Source organism: Heptranchias perlo, chromosome 2 (genome assembly GCF_035084215.1).
Source record: "Heptranchias perlo isolate sHepPer1 chromosome 2, sHepPer1.hap1, whole genome shotgun sequence".
NCBI lineage: Eukaryota > Metazoa > Chordata > Chondrichthyes > Hexanchiformes > Hexanchidae > Heptranchias > Heptranchias perlo.
In genome coordinates this window covers 101,421,194-101,443,612 of record NC_090326.1, presented here as the reverse complement: position 1 = coordinate 101,443,612, position 22,419 = coordinate 101,421,194, and the positions used below count along the sequence as shown (strand labels likewise).

Below are 22,419 nucleotides of genomic sequence, written 5' to 3'. Positions count from 1 at the left end.
TCTTTGCAGGTAGCAGAGCAAGTTGATAAGGCGGTTGAGAACGCATACGAGATACTTGTCTTTATAAATAGGGGCATTGAATACAAAAACAAGGAATTCATGCTAAACCTTTACAAATCACTTGTTAGGCCTCAGCTGGAGTATTGTGTCCAATTCTGGGCACCACACTTTAGGAAGGGCCTTGGAGAGGGTACAGAGGAGGTTTACCAGGATGATACCAAGGATGAGGGACTTCAGTTATGTGGAGAGATTGGAGAAGCTGGGATTGTTCTCCTTACAGCAGAGAAGGTTAAGGGGAGATCTAATAAAGGTATTCAAAATAATGAGGGGTTTTGATAGAGCAAATAGAGAGAAACTGTTTCCTCTGGCAAGTGCGTCAGTAACCAGAGGTCAAAGATTTAAAATAATTGGCAAAAGAACAAGAGGGGAATTGAGGAGAATTTTTTCCACACAGAGGATTGTTAAGAAAATAGTCCGATTTGTCTTTCTTGGATCCAAAGTGGATGGCCTCACACTGCCCCACATTGAACTCTCTCTGCCCACACACCTAATCTGTCCATGTCCTTTTCTAACATCCTGATCCCATCTACCCAATTTACTGTGCCTCCTAAGATAGTGCTATCTGCAAACATGAATATATAACTCTCTGTTCCTTCATCAAAATCATTGATATATATGGTGAAAAGCTGAGAACCCAGTACAGATCACTGGTAACACCGTTTGTCACATCCCGCCAATCAGAGTACATTTATTTTATCCCTACTCTTTGTCTCCTATCTTGCAACCAATTACCAAACCATGTCACAAGGATACCTCCAATTCCGTGAGTTTTACTTTTGCTAATAGTCTCTTGTGCAAAACCATATCAAATGCCTTCTGGAAGTCCATATACACAACATCCATAGACACTCCCCTATCCATCATGATTGTGATCTCTCAAAAGCATTCAACTAGATTATTGAGACATGGCTTACCCTTCACAAATCCGTGCTGACTCTTTGATCAGCCCATACTTGTCCAAGTGCTCTGTTGCTCTGCTCGATGCTAGATTCCAATAACTTCCCCACAACTGACATTAAACTGACAGGTCTGTAGTTTACCGGTTACTCTCTCCTTCCTTTCTTAAATAATGTAGTGACATTTGCAATTTTCCAATCCAAAGGCACAATTACGGAATCTAGAGAGTTTTGGAAAATTATGACTAACACGTCTTCAGTTTCCCCATCTGTTTATTTTAGTACTCTAGGGTGGAAACCATCAGGTCGTGGCAATTTCTCTACCTTAAGTCCCATTATTTTCTCCAATACCATTTTCTTACTTATATTAAATTCAATAAGTTCCTCCCTTTGACTTATTTTTAGGTTCCCATGTACCTCTGGTATTTTGGCCTCTTCCTCTTCTGTGAAAACAGATACAAAGTATTCATTTAACAAGTCTGTCATTTCCTTATTATCCATTATAGTATCACTTGCTTCTGTCTTTAATGGACCCACATTCCCCTTTATCACTCTATTTCTCTTCATATCTTTCTAAAAACATTTACTGTTAGTTTTGATATTCCTTGCAAGTATTTTTCAGACCCCCCTTTAGCATCTCTTATTTTCTTTGTTGCTTTTTATTGCTCTCCCAGTCTGCTGAATGTTTGCTTTTCCTTGCATTTGTGGAGCCTTCTTTTGGCATGACATCGGAGTAACCACTGGGAACACGACCCAAGGAATTTTGGGACTCATATGTATATATCACCCAGACTAAGCCAATTCTGTAAGGAGACTTTATTTTAACACTGCCTGTACTGTGACCAGCAAGAAAGAATCAATAAATAATCCATCTCTTCTTTAAGACCCACCTCTTTAACCAAGCTTTTGGTTACTCATCCTAATCTTTCCTTCTTTGATTTGGTGTCCATTTTTAATTACAGATCTGTGAAGCACTTTAGAATGTTTTTCTATGTTAAAGGTGCTATAGAAAAGTTGTAGTTGTATTGTAGACATACTTAATTTTTGTCACAGTAATCTAACAGGTGAGATACGTGAAACGTTTTGCCCAAAACTGGGAAAATACAAACTGAAACCTCAGGGAAAGAGCTTGCCTTCTATGAAATGTGAGAGCAGGAAAAGGTCACTTGGGGAACTCCTCCACTGTCACAGTGCCTTGACATTATAAACCAGTTAATGACAAGGTTGTCCCTCATGACTTTTTCCCCAAGAATCTAATTATGTGCCAGCTCAGTCTAGCAGTGTGTATAGAATGCATTGAAATAGAAAAACTACTTTTCTGTACTACAGATAGTTTTTTTCTATTATTATCTCTCTTCTGAGAAATACCAATCTTGGCTGCTAAATTGCTGTTTCTTCCTACAGTTTACTTTTTACAATATTTCTTGGTCCCCTTTCATTTGCTGCCACTTACTTTCTGTGATCTTCCACACACTACCCAGCTTCCTTTAAAAAAAACGGAATCAGCATTAATGCACTTGCACTTTGACACTCCTTGCCAGCATGTTAAACTAAAAGCATTTAATGGATAAGTCATTTGTTTTCAAATTGCTGATGTGAAAGCAGGATATTTAGTTTTAGTTCAACAAAATCGATCAATCTGCTACATGGTGCAGATATATGGTAATGCTACATGGTGCGAAACTTAACCTCGTACTGCAGTTTTCAGAAATTGAAAATACAATAAAAAATTACGAAGTTTGTATTATACTGTTCTGAACAGATTATGTTAGCTTGGATTTTCACGAAAATCTTTGTTTACGTTATTCCAACTACATTACAATGGTAGCTGCTCAGGTCATTCTAAACTGGTATAATTGTTCTAGTTAAGTATTTTGCTCATTTTCGCCACAAGATAAAACAGCCTTTAACATTAGCAGAAAAGCAATTGAAAGGAAAGAAAACAGAGCAGGACCATTTCTGCAGCTCTTTCTGGCTAATCATGAAGCAACTTGACTGTAATCTGTGGAGATATCTGTGGGCTGGCTCATCCTGACCTTCCTCCTAAGGAGGGGGAAAGGGAGGAGGCTCAACAGCAAAAATTGTGATCGTAAATTAACATAGTTCCCACCAATGCACCTGCAGTCTCCTTCCCAGCTGCCCATCAAGCAGTTTCTGTGGGTCCTTTTTGAGAGATTGCTCATCTCATCGAAAGTCTAAAAAGAATGAAGAAAAAAGCTTTTAAAAAATAACTGTTCAAGTAGGTTGCACAGAATCATTTGAAGGATGACCAGAAACAGAAAGCAGAGAGGTAATCTGGCACCAGTCGTGATTCTTTCCGTAATTGCAATGTTTTTATTCTTCCTGTTGATAAAAGTGCCCCACAGCATAAATGGGGCACTTTCATCATCAGCAGGGAGAATCTTTGAATGTTTGGAACCACTTTCCAACTTAGCTTTGTAACATAATCATGGCGTTAGTGTCTGGATTATATGGGGTTTGCATTACCAGAAAGCACTCAGTTTCCAACTTTGAGGCTCTATCTTGTAGGTCCTAGTCAAGCCAACTGTTTGAATCCAAACAGCGTATGTTCTCATTAAAGATTTGTGGTTCCCTGATGGCTCAGCGCGTTTATCCACAGAAAACAGGAAGGTCCCAGCCTGTCCTGATCTTACTTGGGGTGATGGGTGAGGCACTGCTATTGTCCCCAGCATTAGTCTGTTAGGGAGGGGAAAGTGAGCCAGAGTTCCTGCTCCTGATTGTTAATCAGCAACCCTGCTGGAATTGCATGTGTCCCGACATTGGGTGAGGCCAGGATTGGGTTTGGCTATGATACTGGCATAGTAATTAGCACACGCAAAGTCCTGGAGGCATTGCAGTTTACATAGAACGAACCCCCAGCTAGAAATCAACAGTTCCAGGAGAGGAGGAAAGGGGGAAAAAATTGGTGAGAAGGGAATATATTTTGGAAAAGTTCTTTTTGAAAATCCAAATAGAAGAATTCCCAATAACATTGTGTACTAGAACATACACACATGCGTGCCTTTGAACTTATTGTTGCTCTCAGGCTCTAGGGATGCCCATATATTATTTGTCTTTTATTGAATGTTAAATTGTAATTTTGTCCAGGTCCTCCCAAACATTTTTTGGCAGCTCTGACACAAACTGATGAAGAATCTGAATTTGCATAAAAGCCGACCTTTGTCCTCCCTTCACCATGTTATAAACAAAGACTTACTCCATTGTTTCTCTTCTTGGTTCTTACTGTGTTCTGGCTTGCTCTTCAGTGTGATTTTTAAGAACATTATTTTGGGCAAATAAGTGAATGAATACATGCTTGTTATTCAAAAACAAGTAATTAACATTATTAATATCTTAATCGTAGTGTAAAATAATGCATCTATTTTTTAAAACATGGAAGTATTAAGAGCTTTGATGATACTTCAACCAACACTGCCATCTTCTGACAGAAAGATTATATTCCCCATGGCAGCTCTTTACAACATCAATAAATTAGGTGCATAAGACATTGGAGTGAAAATTTTTTTTAGAAGTAATGGTTGTGCTTATGGTGAAAAGTGTTAAAAAAAATTTAAGTGTGAAAATTGAGTTAGTTATAATATTTTTATTATTTTTCTGCATCACTTTGTTTCCTAGCCTAAATTTTATAATTAGTAACACCGGATGTTTGAGCACAAAGTAGGTATTACTGATCAGAAATTTGGCGAAGGTCCATCATGCCAAACCTCTGCCAAATTTGAATATCATGTACATTTCCAATGGGGGTTCTTTTTGGCAAAGGAAGAACCTGCCTGAAATAACAAAAACATGATTCCGTTAGAAGAGAGCAGATAAAGGTGTTTAAAATTCTGAAGGGATGGGACAAGGCAGATAGGAAGGGACTGTTTCGAGTGGTTGAGGGATATAGATGAAAGATTAAATGTAAGAGGTTTAGGACAGAGAGGAAACTTATTTTTTCATTCGTCCATGGGATGTGGGCGTCGCTGGCAAGGCCAACATTTATTGCATCCCAAATTGCCCTTGAGAAGGTGGTGGTGAGCCGACTTCTTGAACCGCTGCAGTCCGTGTGGTGAAGGTTCTCCCACAGTGCTGTTAGATAGGAAGTTCCAGGATTTTGACTCAGTAACGATGAAGAAATGACGATATATTTCCAAGTTGGGATGGTGTGTGACTTGGAGGGGAACGTGCAGGTGGTGTTGTTCCCATGTGCCTGTTGTTGCCCTTGTCCTTCTAGGTGGTAAAGAGGCGGGTTTGGGAGGTGCTGTCGAAGAAGCCTTGGCGGGTTGCTGCAGTGCATCCTGTAGATGGTACACACTGCAGCCACGGTACGCTGGTGGTGAAGGGAGTGAATGTTTAGGGTGGTGGAGGGGTGCCAGCCAAGCAGGCAGCTTTGTCCTGGATGGTGTCAAGCTTCTTGAGTGTTGTTGGAGCTGCACTCATCCAGGCAAGTGGAGAGTATTCCATCACACTCCTGACTTGTGCCTTGTCGATGGTGGAAAGGCGTTGAGGAGTCAGGAGGTGAGTCACTCACCGCAGAATACCCAGCCTCTGACCTGCTCTTGTAGCCACAGTATTTATGTGGCTGGTCCAGTTAAGTTTCTGGTCAATGGTGACCCCCAGGATGTTGATGGTGATGCCGTTGAATGTCATGGGGAGGTGGTTAGACTCTCTCTTGTTGGAGATGGTCATTGCCTGGCACTTGTCTGGAGTGAATGTTATTTGGCACTTATCAGCCCAAGCCTGGATGTTGTCCAGGTTTTGCTGCATGCGGGCACGGACTGCTTCATTATCTGAGGGGTTGCGAATGGAACTGAACCCTGTGCAATCATCAGCGAACATCCCCATTTCTGACATTATGATGGAGGGAAGGTCATTGATGAAGCAGCTGAAGATGGTTGGGCCCAGGATACAACCCTGAGGAACTCCTGAAGCAATGTCCTGGGGCAGAGATGATTGGCCTCCAACAACCACTACCATCTTCCTTTGTGCTAGGTATGACTCCAGCCACTGGAGAGTTTTCCCCCTGATTCCCATTGACTTCAATTTTACTAGGACTCCTTGGTGCCACACTCAGTCAAATGCTGCCTTGATATCAAGGGCAGACACTCTCACCTCACCTCTGGAATTCAGCTCTTTTGTCCATGTTTGGACCAAGACAGTAATGGGGTCTGGAGCTGAGTGGTCCTGACGGAACCCAATCTGAGCATCGGCGAGCAGGTTATTGGTGAGTAAGTGTCGCTTGATAGCACTGTCGACGACACCTTCCATCACTTTGCTGATGATTGAGAGTAGACTGATGGGGCGGTAATTGACCAGATTGGATTTGTCCTGCCTTTTGTGGACAGGACATACCTGGGCAATTTTCCACATTGTTGGATAGATGCCAGTGTTGTAGCTGTATTGGAACAGCTTGGCTAGAGGCGTGGCTAGCCTTCGGCAATACAGACGGGATGTTGTCGTGACCCATAGCCTTTGCTATATCCAGTGCACTCGGCCGTCTCTTGATATCATGTGGAGTGAATCGAATTGGCTGAAGACTGGCTTCAGTGATGGTGGGGATATCGGGAGGAGGCCGAGATGGATCATCCACTTGGCACTTCTGGCTGAAAATGGTTGCAAACGCTTCAGCCTTGCCTTTTGCACTCACGAGCGGGAGGAGGTATTGGCGGTTTTAGCAGGCCTAAAAATGGATAAATCCCCAGGCCCGGACGAAATGTATCCCAGGCTACTGTGTGAGGCAAAGGAGATTGCGGGGGCTCTGACACATATATTCAGAACCTCTCTGGCCACAGGGGATGTGCCAGAGGACTGGAGAACCGCTAATGTAATACCATTATTCAAGAAGGGGAGTAGGGAAAAACCGGGGAACTACAGGCCAGTGAGCCTAACATCAGTGGTAGGAAAATTATTGGAAAAAATTCTGAAGGACAAAATTAGTCTCCACTTGGAGAAGCAAGGATTAATCAGGGAGAGTCAACATGGCTTTGTCAAGGGAAGATCATGTCTGACTAATTTGATTGAATTTTTTGAGGGGGTGACTAGGCGTGTGGATGAGGGTAACGCAGTGGATGTGGTATACATGGATTTCAGTAAGGCCTTCGATAAAGTCCCCCACAGGAGACTGGTCAAGAAGGTACGAGCCCATGGAATCCAGGGTGCCTTGGCACTTTGGATACAAAACTGGCTTAGTGGCAGAAGGCAGAGGGTGATGGTCGAAGGTTGTTTTTGTGACTGGAAGCCTGTGGCCAGTGGGGTACCACAGGGATCGGTGCTGGGTCCCTTGCTGTTTGTGGTCTACATTAATGACTTGGATATGAATGTAAAAGGTATGATCAGTAAGTTCGCTGATGATACAAAAATTGGTAGGGTGGTAAATAGCGAGGAGGATAGCCTCAGTCTGCAGGACGATATAGATGGGTTGGTCAGATGGGCGGAACAGTGGCAAATGGAATTTAACCCGGAAAAGTGCGAGGTGATGCACTTTGGAGGGACTAACAAGGCAAGGGAATACACAATGAATGGGAGGACCCTAGGCAAGACAGAGGGTCAGAGGGATCTTGGTGTGCAAGTTCACAGATCCCTGAAGACGGCGGAACAGGTAGATAAGGTGGTAAAGAAGGCATATGGGATACTTGCCTTTATTAGCCGAGGCATAGAATATAAAAGCAAGGAGGTTATGATGGAGCTGTATAAAACACTGGTTAGGCCACAGCTGGAGTACTGTGTGCAGTTCTGGTTGCCACACTACAGGAAGGATGTGATCGCTTTGGAGAGGGTGCAGAGGAGATTCACCAGGATGTTACCAGGGCTGGAGCGCTTCAGCTATGAAGAGAGACTGGGAAGATTGGGTTTGTTTTCCTTGGAGCAGAGGAGGCTGAGGGGGGACATGATTGAGGTGTACAAAATTATGAGGGGCACAGATAGGATGGATACTAAGGAGCTTTTTCCCTTCGTTGAGGGTTCTATAACAAGGGGGCATAGATTCAAGGTAAAAGGCGGGAGGTTTAGAGGGGATTTGAGAAAGAACTTTTTCACCCAGAGGGTGGTTGGAGTCTGGAACTCACTGCCTGAAAGGGTTGTGGAGGCAGAAACCCTCACAACATTCAAGAAGCATTTGGATGAGCACTTGAAATGCCATAGCATACAAGGCTACGGACCAAATGCTGGAATATGGGATTAGATTAGACAGGGCTTGATGGCCGGCGCGGACACGATGGGCCGAAGGGCCTCTATCCGTGCTGTATAACTCGATGACTCGATGACTCTACGTCCTGGACTCTACCATCATTGAGGATGGGGATGTTCACAGAGCCTCCTCCCGTTAGTTGTTTAATTGTCCACCACCATTCACAACTGGATGTGGCAGGTCTGCAGAGCTTTGATCTGATCCGTTGGTTGTGGAATCACTTAGCTCTGTCTATAGCATGTTGCTTCCGCTGTTTAGCATGCATTGTTGTAGCTTCACCAGGTTGGCACCTCATTTTTAGGTGTGCCTGGTGCTGCTCCTGGCATACTCTTCCACACTCCTCATTGACCCAGGGTTGATCCCCTGGCTTGTTGGTAATGGTAGAATGAGGAATATGCCCGGCCATGAGGTTACAGATTGTGCTGGAATACAATTCTGCTGCTGCTGATGGCCCACAGCGCCTCATGGATGCCCAGTTTTGAGCTGCTAGATCTGTTCTGAATCTATCCTATTTAGCACGGTGGTAGTGCCACACAACACGTTGGATGGTGTCCTCAGTGCGAAGATGGGACTTTGCCTCCACGAGGACTGTGCGGTGGTCACTCCTACCAATACTGTCATGGACAGATGCATCTGCAACAGGTAGATTGGTGAGGACGAGGTCAAGTACGACACAGAGGGTTGTGAGGCTATGGAAAATTAGTGATTGAAGCAAAGACCATGTCAAATTTAAGAATAGGTTAAATAGATGGTTGAAGGAAAGGGGGAATAAAGGGATATGGGAACAGGACAGACACATGGAATTAGGACTAATGCTGTGTGGAGGGTAACCACCAATACGGACTGGTTGCCGAATAGCCTTTCTCTGTGTTATAATGACAGTGGAATTCAAAGCAACAATAACTGGAAGCTAGTTATGCCTGGAGCCCCTACCTGGCTTATTTTTATTTTAAATCTCAGGCTGTGGGCGATGCTGCAAGGCTGAATTTATTGCCCATCCCTCGTTGCCCTGAGGACATTAAGAGTCAACTATGTAATGTGGAACTGGAGTCACATGTAGGCCAGATCGGGTAGGGATGACAGGTTCCCTTCCCTGAAGGACATTAGTGAACCAGTTGGGTTTTTACTACAATCCGGCACCTTTCATGGTCATTTTATCTGGTGTCAGCCCACAAATCACCAGATTTACTGAATCCAACTTCTCAATTTGCAGTGGTGGGATTTGAACTCACACACTCTGGATTTCTACTCCAGTAACCTCTAGGCTACCGTAACACCATTTGTGGAGTCGGTGGGAGGGCACCTAATTTGCATGGGACCAGCGGGTGCTCACCTTTGCCTGGCCATCTTTGGTTTGGTGACGGGGGGCGGGGAGGGTGTTGGCTAGGCCATCACCCTCCAGGCCCCAACCTCCCTGCGATCCTGATTTTTTTTAAAATTGCTCCATCTTAAGAGGTCACAGTCACTTCCGTGTCCTGGACCCACCAAGTGATGCACATTTCTGCCCATCTTGAGGCTTATACGCCTGATCTCACTCTGCATGCTGGTCTCCAGTCCTCTGTTTGCTTGTGCTGTTGGGGAGGGTTTAAACTAATGTGGCAGGGGGATGGGAACCGATGCAGGAAGTCAGTGGGAAGTAAAGTGGTGACAGAAACAAAAGGCAGTAAGGGAGAGTGTACAAAACATGACCGGACAGATGGTCTGAGAAAGCAGGGCAAAGACCAAGGGATGTCGAGATTAAACTGCATTTATTTCAATGCAAGAAGTCTGATGGGCAAGGCTGATGAACTCAGGGCATGGATGGGTACATGGGACTGGGATGTTATAGCTATTACTGAAACATGGCTAAGGGAGGGGCAGGACTGGCAGCTCAATGTTCCAGGGTACAGATGCTATAGGAAAGATAGAGCAGGAGATAAGAGAGGAGGGGGAGTTGCGTTCTTGATTAGGGAGAACATCACGGCAGTAGTGAGAGGGGATATATCCGAGGGTTCGCCCACTGAGTCTATATGGGTAGAACTGAAAAATAAGAAGGGAGAGATCACTTTGATAGGATTGTACTACAGACCCCCAAATAGTCAACGGGAAATTGAGGAGCAAATATGTAAGGAGATTACAGACAGCTGCAAGAAAAATAGGGTGGTAATAGTAGGGGACTTTAACTTTCCCAACATTGACTGGGACAGCCATAGCATTAGGGGCTTGGATGGAGAGAAATTTGTTGAGTGTATTCAGGAGGAATTTCTCATTCAGTATGTGGATGGCCCGACTAGAGAGGGGGCAAAACTTGACCTCCTCTTGGGAAATAAGGAAGGGCAGGTGACAGAAGTGTTAGTGAGGGATCACTTTGGGACCAGTGATCATAATTCCATTAGTTTTAAGATAGCTATGGAGAATGATAGGTCTGGCCCAAAAGTTAAAATTCTAAATTGGGGAAAGGCCAATTTTGATGGTATTAGACAGGAACTTTCAGAAGTTGATTGAGAGAGTCTGTTGGCAGGCAAAGGGACGTCTGGTAAGTGGGAGGCTTTCAAAAGTGTGCTAACCAGGGTTCAGGGTAAGCACATTCCTTATAAAGTGAAGGGCAAGGCTGGTAGAAGTAGGGAACTTTGGATGACTCGGGAGATTGAGGCCCTAGTCAAAAAGAAGAAGGAGGCATATGACATGCATAGGCAGCTGGGATCAAGTGGATCCCTTGAAGAGTATAGAGATTGCCGGAGTAGAGTTAAGAGAGAAACCAGGAGGGCAAAAAGGGGACATGAGATTGCTTTGGCAGATAAGGCAAAGGAGAATCCAAAGAGCTTCTACAAATACATAAAGGGCAAAAGAGTAACAAGGGAGAGAGTAGGGCCTCTTAAGGATCAACAAGGTCATCTATGTGCGGAACCACAAGAGATGTGTGAGATCCTAAATGAATATTTCGCATCGGTATTTACGGTTGAGAAAGGCATGGATGTTAGGGAACTTGGGGAAATAAATAGTGATGTCTTGAGGAGTGTACATATTACAGAGAGGGAGGTGCTGGAAGTCTTAACGCGCATCAAGGTAGATAAATCTCAAGGACCTGATGAAATGTATCCCAGGACGTTATGGGAGGTTAGGGAGGAAATTGCGGGTCCCCTAGCAGAGATATTTGAATCATCCACCGCTACAGGTGAGGTGCCTGAAGATTGGAGGGTAGCAAATGTTGTGCCTTTGTTTAAGAAGGGCGGCAGGGAAAAGCGTGGGAACTACAGACCGGTGAGCCTGACATCTGTAGTGGGTAAGTTGTTAGAGGGTATTCTGAGAGACAGGATCTACAGACATTTGGAGAGGCAGGGACTGATTAGGAACAGTCAGCATGGTTTTGTGAGAGGAAAATCATGTCTCACGAATTTGATTGAGTTTTTTGAAGGGGTAACCAAGAAGATAGATGAGGGCTGTGCAGTAGACATGGTCTACATGGACTTTAGCAAAGCCTTTGACAAGGTACCGCATGGTAGGTTGTTACATAAGGTTAAATCTCACGGGATCCAAGGTGAGGTAGCCAATTGGATACAAAATTGGATTGATGACAGAAGACAGAGGGTGGTTGTAGAGGGTTGTGTGTCAAACTGGAGGCCTGTGACCAGCGGTGTGCGTCAGGGATCGGTCCGCTGTTATTTGTTATTTATATTAATGATTTGGATGAGAATTTAGGAGGCATGGTTAGTAAGTTTGCAGATGACACCAAGATTGGTGGCATTGTGGACAGTGAAGAAGGTTATCTAGGATTGCAACGGGATCTTGATAAATTGGGCCAGTGGGCCGATGAATGGCAGATGGAGTTTAATTTAGATAAATGTGAGGTGATGCATTTTGGTAGATCGAATCGGGCCAGGACCTACTCCGTTAATGGTAGGGCGTTGGGGAGAGTTATAGAACAAAGAGATCTAGGAGTACAGGTTCATAGCTTCTTGAAAGTGGAGTCACAGGTGGATAGGGTGGTGAAGAAGGCATTCAGCATGCTTGGTTTCATTGGTCAGAACACTGAATACAGGAGTTGGGATGTCTTGTTGAAGTTGTACAAGACATTAGTAAGGCCACACTTGGAATACTGTGTACAGTTCTGGTCACCCTATTATAGAAAGGAGATTATTAAACTAGAAAGAGTGCAGAAAAGATTTACTAGGATGCTGCCGGGACTTGATGGTTTGACTTATAGGGAGAGGTTGGATAGACTGAGACTTTTTTCCCTGGAGAGTAGGAGGTTGATGGGTGATCTTATAGAAGTCTATAAAATAATGAGGGGCATTGATAAGGTAGATAGTCAAAATCTTTTCCCAAAGGTAGGGGAGTCTATAACGAGGGGGCATAGATTTAAGGTGAGAGGGGAGAGATACAAAATAGTCCAGAGGTGCAATTTTTTCACTCAAAGGGAGGTGAGTGTCTGGAACGAGCTGCCAGAGGCAGTAGTAGAGGCGGGTACAATTTTGTCTTTTAAGAAGCATTTGGACAGTTACATGGGTAAGATGGGTATAGAGGGATATGGGCCAAGTGCAGGCAATTGGGACTAGCTTAGTGGTATAAACTGGGCGACATGGACATGTTGGGCCGAAGGGCCTGTTTCCATGTTGTAAACTTCTATGATTCTATGATTCTATTCTAACATCAAGGACCCGGCACAACTGGGTCCTTGTCATTTTCCAGTAGGTTCCAGCAGGAGTCCGACGGAACTCTCGAGGAAATCTGGGGCCATGGAATGAGATAGGATAAAGGGGATATAAATTAGAATGAAAATATTACCAAGAAAGTAACCAGAGAAACCTATCATTTCAGTTAATAAACTATTTTAGGTCCTGCAACAAGGATCATTCACCTGTTCTTGGTAAGGGTACTTTAACTTCCCAAAATCTATCATAATAAGAAACTAATGACACACCAAAACATGATGAGTTGGTGCAGGTTCTTGAAGTGCCTACTTACTGTGCCGTGGACTGTCAGGGAGCAGGTTCAATCCTCTACTTTACCGAATCTCATCCCATAGAGGACAGGTTAGGGAGGGAAAATAAGATGAGAGGGAGCCTTCAACGGGCCAAATATATGCATCCCCTGGTTGCTGGCCAGTGGTGGAATTGTCTGTGATATGAAAGCAATCCTCCTTTCAATTGCAGGAAATAGCCCAGGAGGGACAAATAAGGGGAGAGAAGAGGGTAACATGACAAACTACTGGCTGGGCCAGTAGGTCTTTTCTTGTCCATCATTTTTCGTATATTCATGTGTTCGTAAAATGAATAATATGTATCTTTTTAATGCAGAGTAAAAGGATTAGACTGTGGGAAAAAGGTTGCAGGATGGATCTCCACGTTTCTTGGACGGCATAGTTGTCTGATCAGACAGAGTTCTAGTTTTCACAGAGTCTTGAAAAAGCAGCACACAAAAGGTAAAAAGCAAAATGTACATTAAAAAAGTGACATTTGCTAAGGCCAATCATGTCGAACATTGAAGTCCCATTTAAATTATGCACTAAGTAACTCACATCACTCAATGCCACAGTGCCAGGTTGAAAGGATCAGTTTTAGTTATCTGTGTTCTAAGAGAAAAAAATTAACTTTGATTTTATAGTTTGATTTGATTTCTTTTAGGGAAAGGAGCCTGTTTTCAAACATTTCACCGATTTGGATTAAATATTCTGGAGGGATTTTAATCCTACCCATCTAGCTGAAACCGGGCAAGTGGACAGCTAAAATACCATGGGTGTCTTGCCAGTCGATTTCCTGCCTGCTTCCTGCCGATACAGATATTAACCTGCTCTTCAGAGCAGTTAACAAAGACACTCATCTGAAGCCAGAGGGTCCTTCTTTAAATATGCAGATGGGGCCTGATGATATAATTGGGTGCTGACTGCAATTTTAACTCAGTCTGAGTGTGGAAGTTGCTTTGACTTTCCCGCCAGGTTGAAGCAAGTCAGAAGAGGATCAGGCCATGAAGAGGTCCTGAAATGTGAGGTTTTACTTTTCCTTGTGAGGCCAGGAGAAGTAGAAGTGCTCGTAGGGGTCCTACAAGGAAAGTTTAGGTATTCCCTGCCCCAGACTCCCTCTACCCCCCCCCACCATCCCTCCTGCAATATGCTCGTGGAACCCCCCCTTCTTCACACCTGACTGCATGCCAGGTGGTCATTGTTTCAGGTGACCGATGGCACAGTCATGAGTCCCAGCAGTTAAAATCAGTGTGGCCTTGCCACTGGATGGGCGAGAAATCAACTCGCCAACGTGGTTTCCCGTCAGAAACCTGCTGGGTGTTAAAATCCCCCCATTAGTTTGTGGCTTAAGAGTCGGTGTGTTATAACCACCATCGTCTGAAGATTGTCACAAAGTAAAGACTACTAGGCACGACATGCCCTCTAAGGGATGTAATGATGGTATTTATCTGTCTGTGTGTCCTCTTACTAATAGATCATATTGCATCGGATGTGCTTCTTACAGTTAATTAATTGATTTCCCTGCCCGGTTAGCCTAGTGGCACACAAGTAGTACCATTTTTCTCTGCATAAGCAAATTGTATTGTATTTGGTCATCGACCAGGGAACTATAGACCAATTAGCTTAATGTGGGTGGTAGGAAAGATAATGGAATTCATACTCAAAGATGTAATAGAGAAACATCTAGAAGCCAAAAATATAATAAAGATTAGTCAACACGGATTTCAAAAAGGAAGGTCACACTAAAACATAGAAACATAGAAAATAGGAGCAGGAGTAGGCCATTCAGCCCTTCAAACCTGTTCCGCCATTCAGTATGATCATAACTGATCCTCTATCTCAATACCATATTCCCGCTCTCTCCCCATACCCCTTGATGCTTTTTGTGTCTAGAAATCTATATAGCTCCTTCTTAAATATATTCAGTGACTTGGCCTCCACAGCCTTCTGTGGTAGAGAATTCCACAGGTTCACCACCCTCTGAGTGAAGAAATTTCTCCTCATCTCAGTCCTAAATGTCCCACCCCATATCCTGAGACTGTGACCCCTCGTTCTGGAACCCCCAGCCAGGGCAAACATCCTCCCTGCATCCAGTCTGTCTAGCCCTGTCAGAATTTTATATGTTACAATGAGATCTCATCTCATTCTTCTAAACTCGAGTGAATACAGGCCGAGTCGACCCAATCTCTCCTCATACGACAGTCCTGCCATCCCAGGAATCAGTCTGGTGAACCTTCGCTGCACTCCCTCCCTGGCAAGTATATCCTTTCTTAGGTAAGGAGACCAAAACTGCACACAATACTCCAGGTGTGGTCTCACCAAGGCCCTGTATAACTGCAGTAAGACATCCTTGCTCCTATACTCAAATCCTCTTGCAATGAAGGCCAACATAGCATTTGCCTTCCTAACTGCTTGCTGCACCTGCATGTTTGCTTTCAGTGACTGGTGTACAAGGACACCCAGGTCCCTTTGTACATCAACATTTCCCAATCTATCACCATTTAAATAATGCGCTGCCTTTCTGTTTTTCCTTCCGAAGTGGATAACTTCACATTTATCCGCATTATACTGCATCTGCTATGTATTTGCCCACTCACTCAACTTGTCTAAATTGCCTTGAAGCCTCTTTGCATCCTCCTCACAACTCACGATCCCACCTAGTTTTGTGTCGTCAGCAAACTTGGAAATATTACATTTGGTTCCCCCATCCAAATCATTGATATATATTGTGAATAGCTGGGGCCCAAGCACTGATCCCTGTGGTACCCCACTCGTCACTGCCTGCCACCCCAAAAAAGACCCATTTATTCCTACTATCTTTTTCCTGTCTGTTAACCAATTTTCAATCCATGCCAGTATATTACCACCAATCCCATGTGCTTCAATTTTGCACACTAACCTCTTATGTGGGAATTTATCAAAGGCCTTCTGAAAACTTGACCAACCTTATTGAATTCTTTGAAGAAGTAACTGGAAGGGTAGAAAAGGGCAATGCAATAGATGTAATATATTTGGATTTTCAAAAGGCCTTCGATAAGGTACTGCATAGTAGACTCATGACTAAGGTCAGAGCATGTGGAGTCACGGGACAATTAGCAGAATGGATAGCAAGCTGGCTACAAAACAGAAAACCGAGAGTAGGGGTTAAAGGTAGTTCTACTCAAACTGGCAAAAGGTGGGAACAGGTGTTCCACAAGGATCAGTGCTGGGACCACTGTTGTCACCATTTACATAAACGATTTGGACTCGGGAATCAGAGGTACAATTTCAAAATTTGTGGAGGGTGTAGTTAATATTTGAAGAGGGCACGACAAAATACCGGAAGGTATTAATAAACTTGCAGAATGGGCATGTAATTGATAAATAAATTTCAATATAGAAAAGTGTGAGATGGTACATTTTGGTAGGAATAATAAGGAGGCCACATACTCCTTGAAAAATAAGAGTCTAAGCGGGGTGGAGGAGTAGAGGGATTTCGGGGTACAGATGCACAAATCGCTAAAAGTATCGATGCAGGTTAATAAGACCATAAAAAAAGCAAACTAAGGGGTTAATTTCTAGAGGGATCGAATTGAAAAGCAGAGAAGATATGCTAAACTTGTACAGCACCTTGGTTGGATCACACTTGGAGTACTGTGAACAGTTCTGGTCTCCACACTATAGAAAGGATATAAAGGCACTGGAAAGATTTACTAGGATGATACCAGAAGTGAGAGGTTATACCTATCAGGAAAGCTTGAGCAGGCTGGGGCTCTTTTCTCTGGAAAAGAGAAAACTGAGGAGTGAACTGATGGAGGTCTCTAAGATTATGAAAGGGTTTGACAGGGTAGACGTAGGGAAGATGTTTCAACTTGCAGGGGAGACCAGAACTAGAGGCAATAAATATAAGATCATCACTAACAAATCCAATAGGGAATTTAGGAGAAACTTCTTCACCCAGAGAATGGTAAGAATGTGGAACTCGCTACCACAAGGAGTAGTTGAGGCGACTTGCATAGATGCATTTAAGGGGAAGCTAGATAAGCACATGAGGGAGAAGGGAATAGAAGAATATGTTGATAGGGTTGGATGAAGAAGGCTGAGAGGAGGCTCACGTGGAGCATAAACACCGGCATGGACCTGTTGGGCAAAATGGCCTGCTTCTGTGCTGTACATTCTTTGTAATTGTTAAGCTAACAATGCCATAGCAAACTCTTATGAAAAGGTTTCTATTTTTGTATTACTTTTCACATTAAATTTACAGGAAAAAGTAATTTAAACATAGGGTAAAAATTGTTTAAATTTTTAAAAATTATGTTGAGGGATGTCAATGCTGGGAAATGGAACTCTTTCCACCAGAGGCAGTCAATGTCAGCATCAACTCCCGAGTCAGGTATAGCAAGATTAGATGCAAAATAAAGCTCCTTCCACTCTGTCCCAGCAATGCGTCCCAGCCCCAATGTCAGATATGAACCTCAACCAATGTCAATTTTTAAAAAATTTCCCATGCCTCCAAATTGATGGATTTAATTGTTAATTCCTTGTGGTAGCAAGCTCCACATTCTCTGCATGAAGAACAAACTTAATTGTTGAATGCGGGATGGTTTTGGTATTAGGGCCCCATATCTACTAGGAACTGGATTCAAATTGCCCTAAGTCATTTCACAAAGGCCCCTTACAGCCAACGGACAGACAAAATTTTCATCCCACCAGTCTGGGTTGGATTTGTGTCTAGTCTCAAAGGTGAAAGGTTGGAGTCTATCATTCTGTATCATTCAATGACCTTGGTCAACGTTTTAGGTATTATGGCCTCAAAACTCTGCGGGGCAATGCATCTTGATGTAAGTACCGAGATGCACGCCCTCCCCATTCCCCCCCCACCTTCCAGGGAAGAAAACCTAAGCTGCTCCTATACAAAAGGGGCCATTTTAAAAATATAGAAAATAGGAGCAGGAGTAGGCCATTCTGCCCTTCGAGCCTGCTCCCCCATTCAATATGATCATGGGTGATCCTCTATCTCAATACCATATCCCATTTTTGTCATAATGCCAGTCCTCGGATGAGATGGTAAATTGCAGAATAAAAACAGAAAATGCTGGAAACACTCAGCAGGTCAGGCAGCATCTATGGAGAGAGAAACAGAGTTAACGTTTCAGGACGATGATCTTTCATTTTGCTTTTATTTTATTGGTAAATTGTGATCCTGTTTTGCATGTTCCAATGGACATTAAATATCCCATGGCAACATTCGTAGAAGAGCAGGGAAGTTCTCTAAGTGTCCTGGTCAACTTTCTACCCTTAATCAATGACATCAAAAGAAGATTAATTGTTCATTCATTTCATTGCCTGTTTGTGGGATGTCACTGCCCCAGAATGGTGGCCGTATTTGCATACATAACAGTTACTACACTTCAAAAGTAATTCACGTGTTAAGCTCTTTGATGCGTTTTGATTTAACAAGGCGTTAAATAAGTGAAAGTATTCTTACTTAATTACAGGTTGGGTTTCCTTATTCTTTAAGGAGAACAATATTTTGTTTAAAAATACATATTTAATGTAGAGTATATGGGGAATGCTGCCCCACTCTCTGTTTAGTAACTGTTGGTAAGTTCATAAAGTAAAACGTGAGTTTCATTGCAAAAGAAATTAAGCGGCATGGTGGGAACCCAACTTAGCTGATCCTTTGCTCAGGCGTCTGCTCCAATATTGAAGGTGTGGAGATCTCCATGACTCTGCTAACTGAACTGACTCATTAGGATGGGGAACATGGGAGAAAAGAAGACAAAAGTTATAGTTAAAGGTTTTAGATTTTAAAGCAAACAAGAAAAAACATCTTTTGAAAAACTGCTGTTGCTTCTAATAATTATATATTTTGAAATGGAATATTCAATTTATTTGCCCTAACATAATTTTACAGAGATTGAAAATGCTGCCCGTAGTATCTTCTACATGTACAATAATAATGTATTTAAATTTTCAGTTCAGGGCCAAGCTTTGACCCAGCCATCTTCCCTCTCATTGGTGAATGAAGCCCAGTATCTTCTCATAAACATGGCAAGCATTCTACACCTCAAGGAGCAGATACTACAAAGGTAGGATCTGTCCAGAAAGGACACTGATGTCTTTTATCACTCTCCTCATGGATAATAAAGAAAAAAATTATAAAATGATGCCAAGTATATGGTAGCTATGGAATACAATGAAAAGCTAATTATGTAAAATATTTGGAATAGTTTCAGTCAAGTTGTCTTGGTGAAAAAGAAAATGGATTGGAATAATAGCATTCATTTTTTAACATAGACTTTTCACTCCACGTGACATTCAGAAGCAGCTAGTACATTGAATACAGCAAGGGCTATGGGCCCTGATGCCATCCCAGCTGCAGTGCACAAGACCGGCACATCAGAGTAGTGTCCCTCAGCCAAGCTACTCCAGTGCAGCTGTGACACTGGCATCCACCGAACAATGTGGAAAATTGCCCAGGTGTGTCTTATCCACAAAAAGGAAGACAAATCAAACCCAGCTAAGAGAGAGATAGAGAGGGAGAGGGAGAGAGACGCAGAGAGAGAGTGAGTCAGAGAGAGGGGGGACAGACAGAGAAACAGAGAGAGAGGGAGAGAGCGACAGACAGAGAAACAAAAAGAGATAGAGATACAGAGAGACAAAGAGAGGAAGAGAGAGAGACAAAGCAGGAGAGAAAGAGGGGTTAGACTGGGAAACAGAAAGAGACAGAGAGCACAACAGAGACAGAGAAGGAGAGGGAGAGAGAAACAGAGACACGGAAAGAGAGACGGAGAGAAAGGGAGAGAAAGGGAGAGAAAGGGAGAGAAAGGGAGACAGAGAGAGAAAGAGAGGCAGAGAGAGAGAGATACAGAGGCGGAGAGAGAGACAGAGAGAAAGAGACAGAGAGAGAAAGTTAGTGAGAGACAGAAGGAGGCAGAAAGAGAGACAGACAGAGAGAGACAGACAGAGACAGAGGAGGCAGAGAGAGAGAGGTAGAGAGACACACAGAGAAAAAGAAAGAAACAGAGGTGGAGAGACACGGAGAGAGCTGGAAGTGGAAGGCAGAAAAGTTTTTTTTAATTCATTCACGGGATGTGGGCGTCGCTGGCGAGGCCAGCATTTATTGCCCATCCCTAATTGCCCTCGAGAAGGTGGTGGTGAGCCGCCTTCTTGAACCGCTGCAGTCCGTGTGGTGACGGTTCTCCCACAGTGCTGTTAGGAAGGGAGTTCCAGGATATTGACCCAGCGACAATGAAGGAACGGCGATATATTTCCAAGTCGGGATGGTGTGTGACTTGGAGGGAAACGTGCAGGTGGTGTTGTTCCCATGTGCCTGCTGCTCTTGTCCTTCTAGGTGGTAGAGGTCACGGGTTTGGGAGGTGCTGTCGAAGAAGCCTTGGCGAGTTGCTACAGTGCATCCTGTGGATGGTACACACTGCAGCCACAGTGCGCCGGTGGTGAAGGGAGTGAATGTCTAGGGTGGTGGATGGGGTGCCAATCAAGCAGGCTGCTTTATCTTGGATGGTGTCGAGCTTCTTGGGTGTTGTTGGAGCTGCACTCAACCAAGCAAGTGGAGAGTATTCCATCACACTCCTGACTTGTGCCTTGTAGATGGTGGAAAGGCTTTGGGGAGTCAGGAGGTGAGTCACTCGCCGCAGAATACCCAGCCTCTGGCCTGCTCTTGTAGCCACAGTATTTATATGGCTGGTCCAGTTAAGTTTCTGGTCAATGGTGACACCCAGGATGTTGATGGTGGGGGATTCGGCGATGGTAATGCCGTTGAATGTCAAGGGGAGGTGGTTCGATTCTCTCGTTGGAGATGGTCATTGCCTGGCACTTATCTGGCGCGAATGTTACTTGCCACTTATGAGCCCAAGCCTGGATGTTGTCCAGGTCTTGCTGCATGCGGGCTCGGACTGCTTCATTATTTGAGGGGTTGCGAATGGAACTAAACACTGTGCAGTCATCAGCGAACATCCCCATTTCTGACCTTATGATGGAGGGAAGGTCATTGATGAAGCAGCTGAAGATGGTTGGGCCTAGGACACTGCCCTGAGGAACTCCTGCAGCAATGTCCTGGGGCTGAGATGATTGGCCTCCAACAACCACTACCATCTTCCTTTGTGCTAGGTATGACTCCAGCCACTGGAGAATTTTCCCCCTGATTCCCATTGACTTCAATTTTACTAGGGCTCCTTGGTGCCACACTCAGTCAAATGCTGCCTTGATGTCAAGGGCAGTCACTCTCACCTCACCTCTGGAATTCAGCTCTTTTGTCCATGTTTGGACCAAGGCTGTAATGAGGTCTGGAGCTGAGTGGTCCTGGCGGAACCCAAACTGAACATCGGTGTGAAATTGGAAGGCAGCGGAAACAAAGGCCAGCATCAAATAAGGTCAAAATAGGAAAAAAATTTTAAAAAGGCAAATTTAAAGGCACTTTATCTGAATGTACACAACATTCGCAACAAGGTACATGAATTGACGGCACAAATAGAAGTAAATGGGTATGATCTAATTGCCATTACAGAGATGTGGCTGCAGGGTGACCAAGGTTGGGAACTGAATATTCAAGGATATTCGACATTTAGGAAGGACAGGCAAAATGGAAAAGGAGGTGGGGTAGCACTGTTAATAAAGGATGAGATCAGTACAATAGTGAGAAAGGATCTTGGCTCAGAAGATCAAGATGTAGAATCAGTTTGGATGGAGCTAAGAAACAGCAAGGGGCAGAAAACATTGGTGGGAGTTGTTTATAGGCCAAACAGTAGTGGTAATGTAGGGTATGGTATAAAGCAGGAAATTAGAAGTGCATGTAACAAGGGTAATACAGTAATCACGGGGGACTTTAATCTACACATAGATTGGGCAAACCAAATTAGCACTAATACTGTGGGAGTATGATATTGTTGCTGTCACAGAGACATGGTTGAGGGAGGGGCAAGACTGGCAGCTCAATATTCCGGGGTACAGAATCTTCAGGCGAGACAGAGGGGGAGGTATAAGAGGAGGGGGGGGGGTCGCAATATTAATTAAAGAATCAATTACTGCCATAAGGAGGGATGATATATTAGCAGGTTCCTCTAATGAGGCCATATGGGTGGAGCTTAAAAACATAAAGGGGGCAAGCACTTTGATGGGAGTGTACTATAGGCCCCCAAACAGTCAGGGGGAGATAGAGGAACAGATATGCAGGAAAATCTCAGAAAATTGTGCAAATAATAGGGTAATAATAGTGGGTGATTTCAACTTCCCCAATATTAACTGGGATACTCAGAGTGTAAAAGGCTTAGAGGGTACAAAATTCTTAACGTGCATCCAGGAGAGCTTTTTGAGCCAGCATGTAGAAAGTCCTACAA

The 22,419-nt window shown here is 43.8% G+C and overlaps 1 protein-coding gene across 1 annotated transcript in view; it reads left to right on the top strand.

The window, feature by feature from the left end:
• mocos (molybdenum cofactor sulfurase) overlaps positions 1–22,419 on the top strand; it is a 224,897-nt gene that overhangs the window by 164,580 nt on the left and 37,898 nt on the right. The window contains exons 11-12 of the mRNA XM_067996069.1: positions 13,419–13,543; positions 19,041–19,152. Of these exons, the coding sequence (XP_067852170.1) occupies positions 13,419–13,543; positions 19,041–19,152 (237 nt within the window). The remainder of the gene's footprint in view (positions 1–13,418; positions 13,544–19,040; positions 19,153–22,419) is intronic.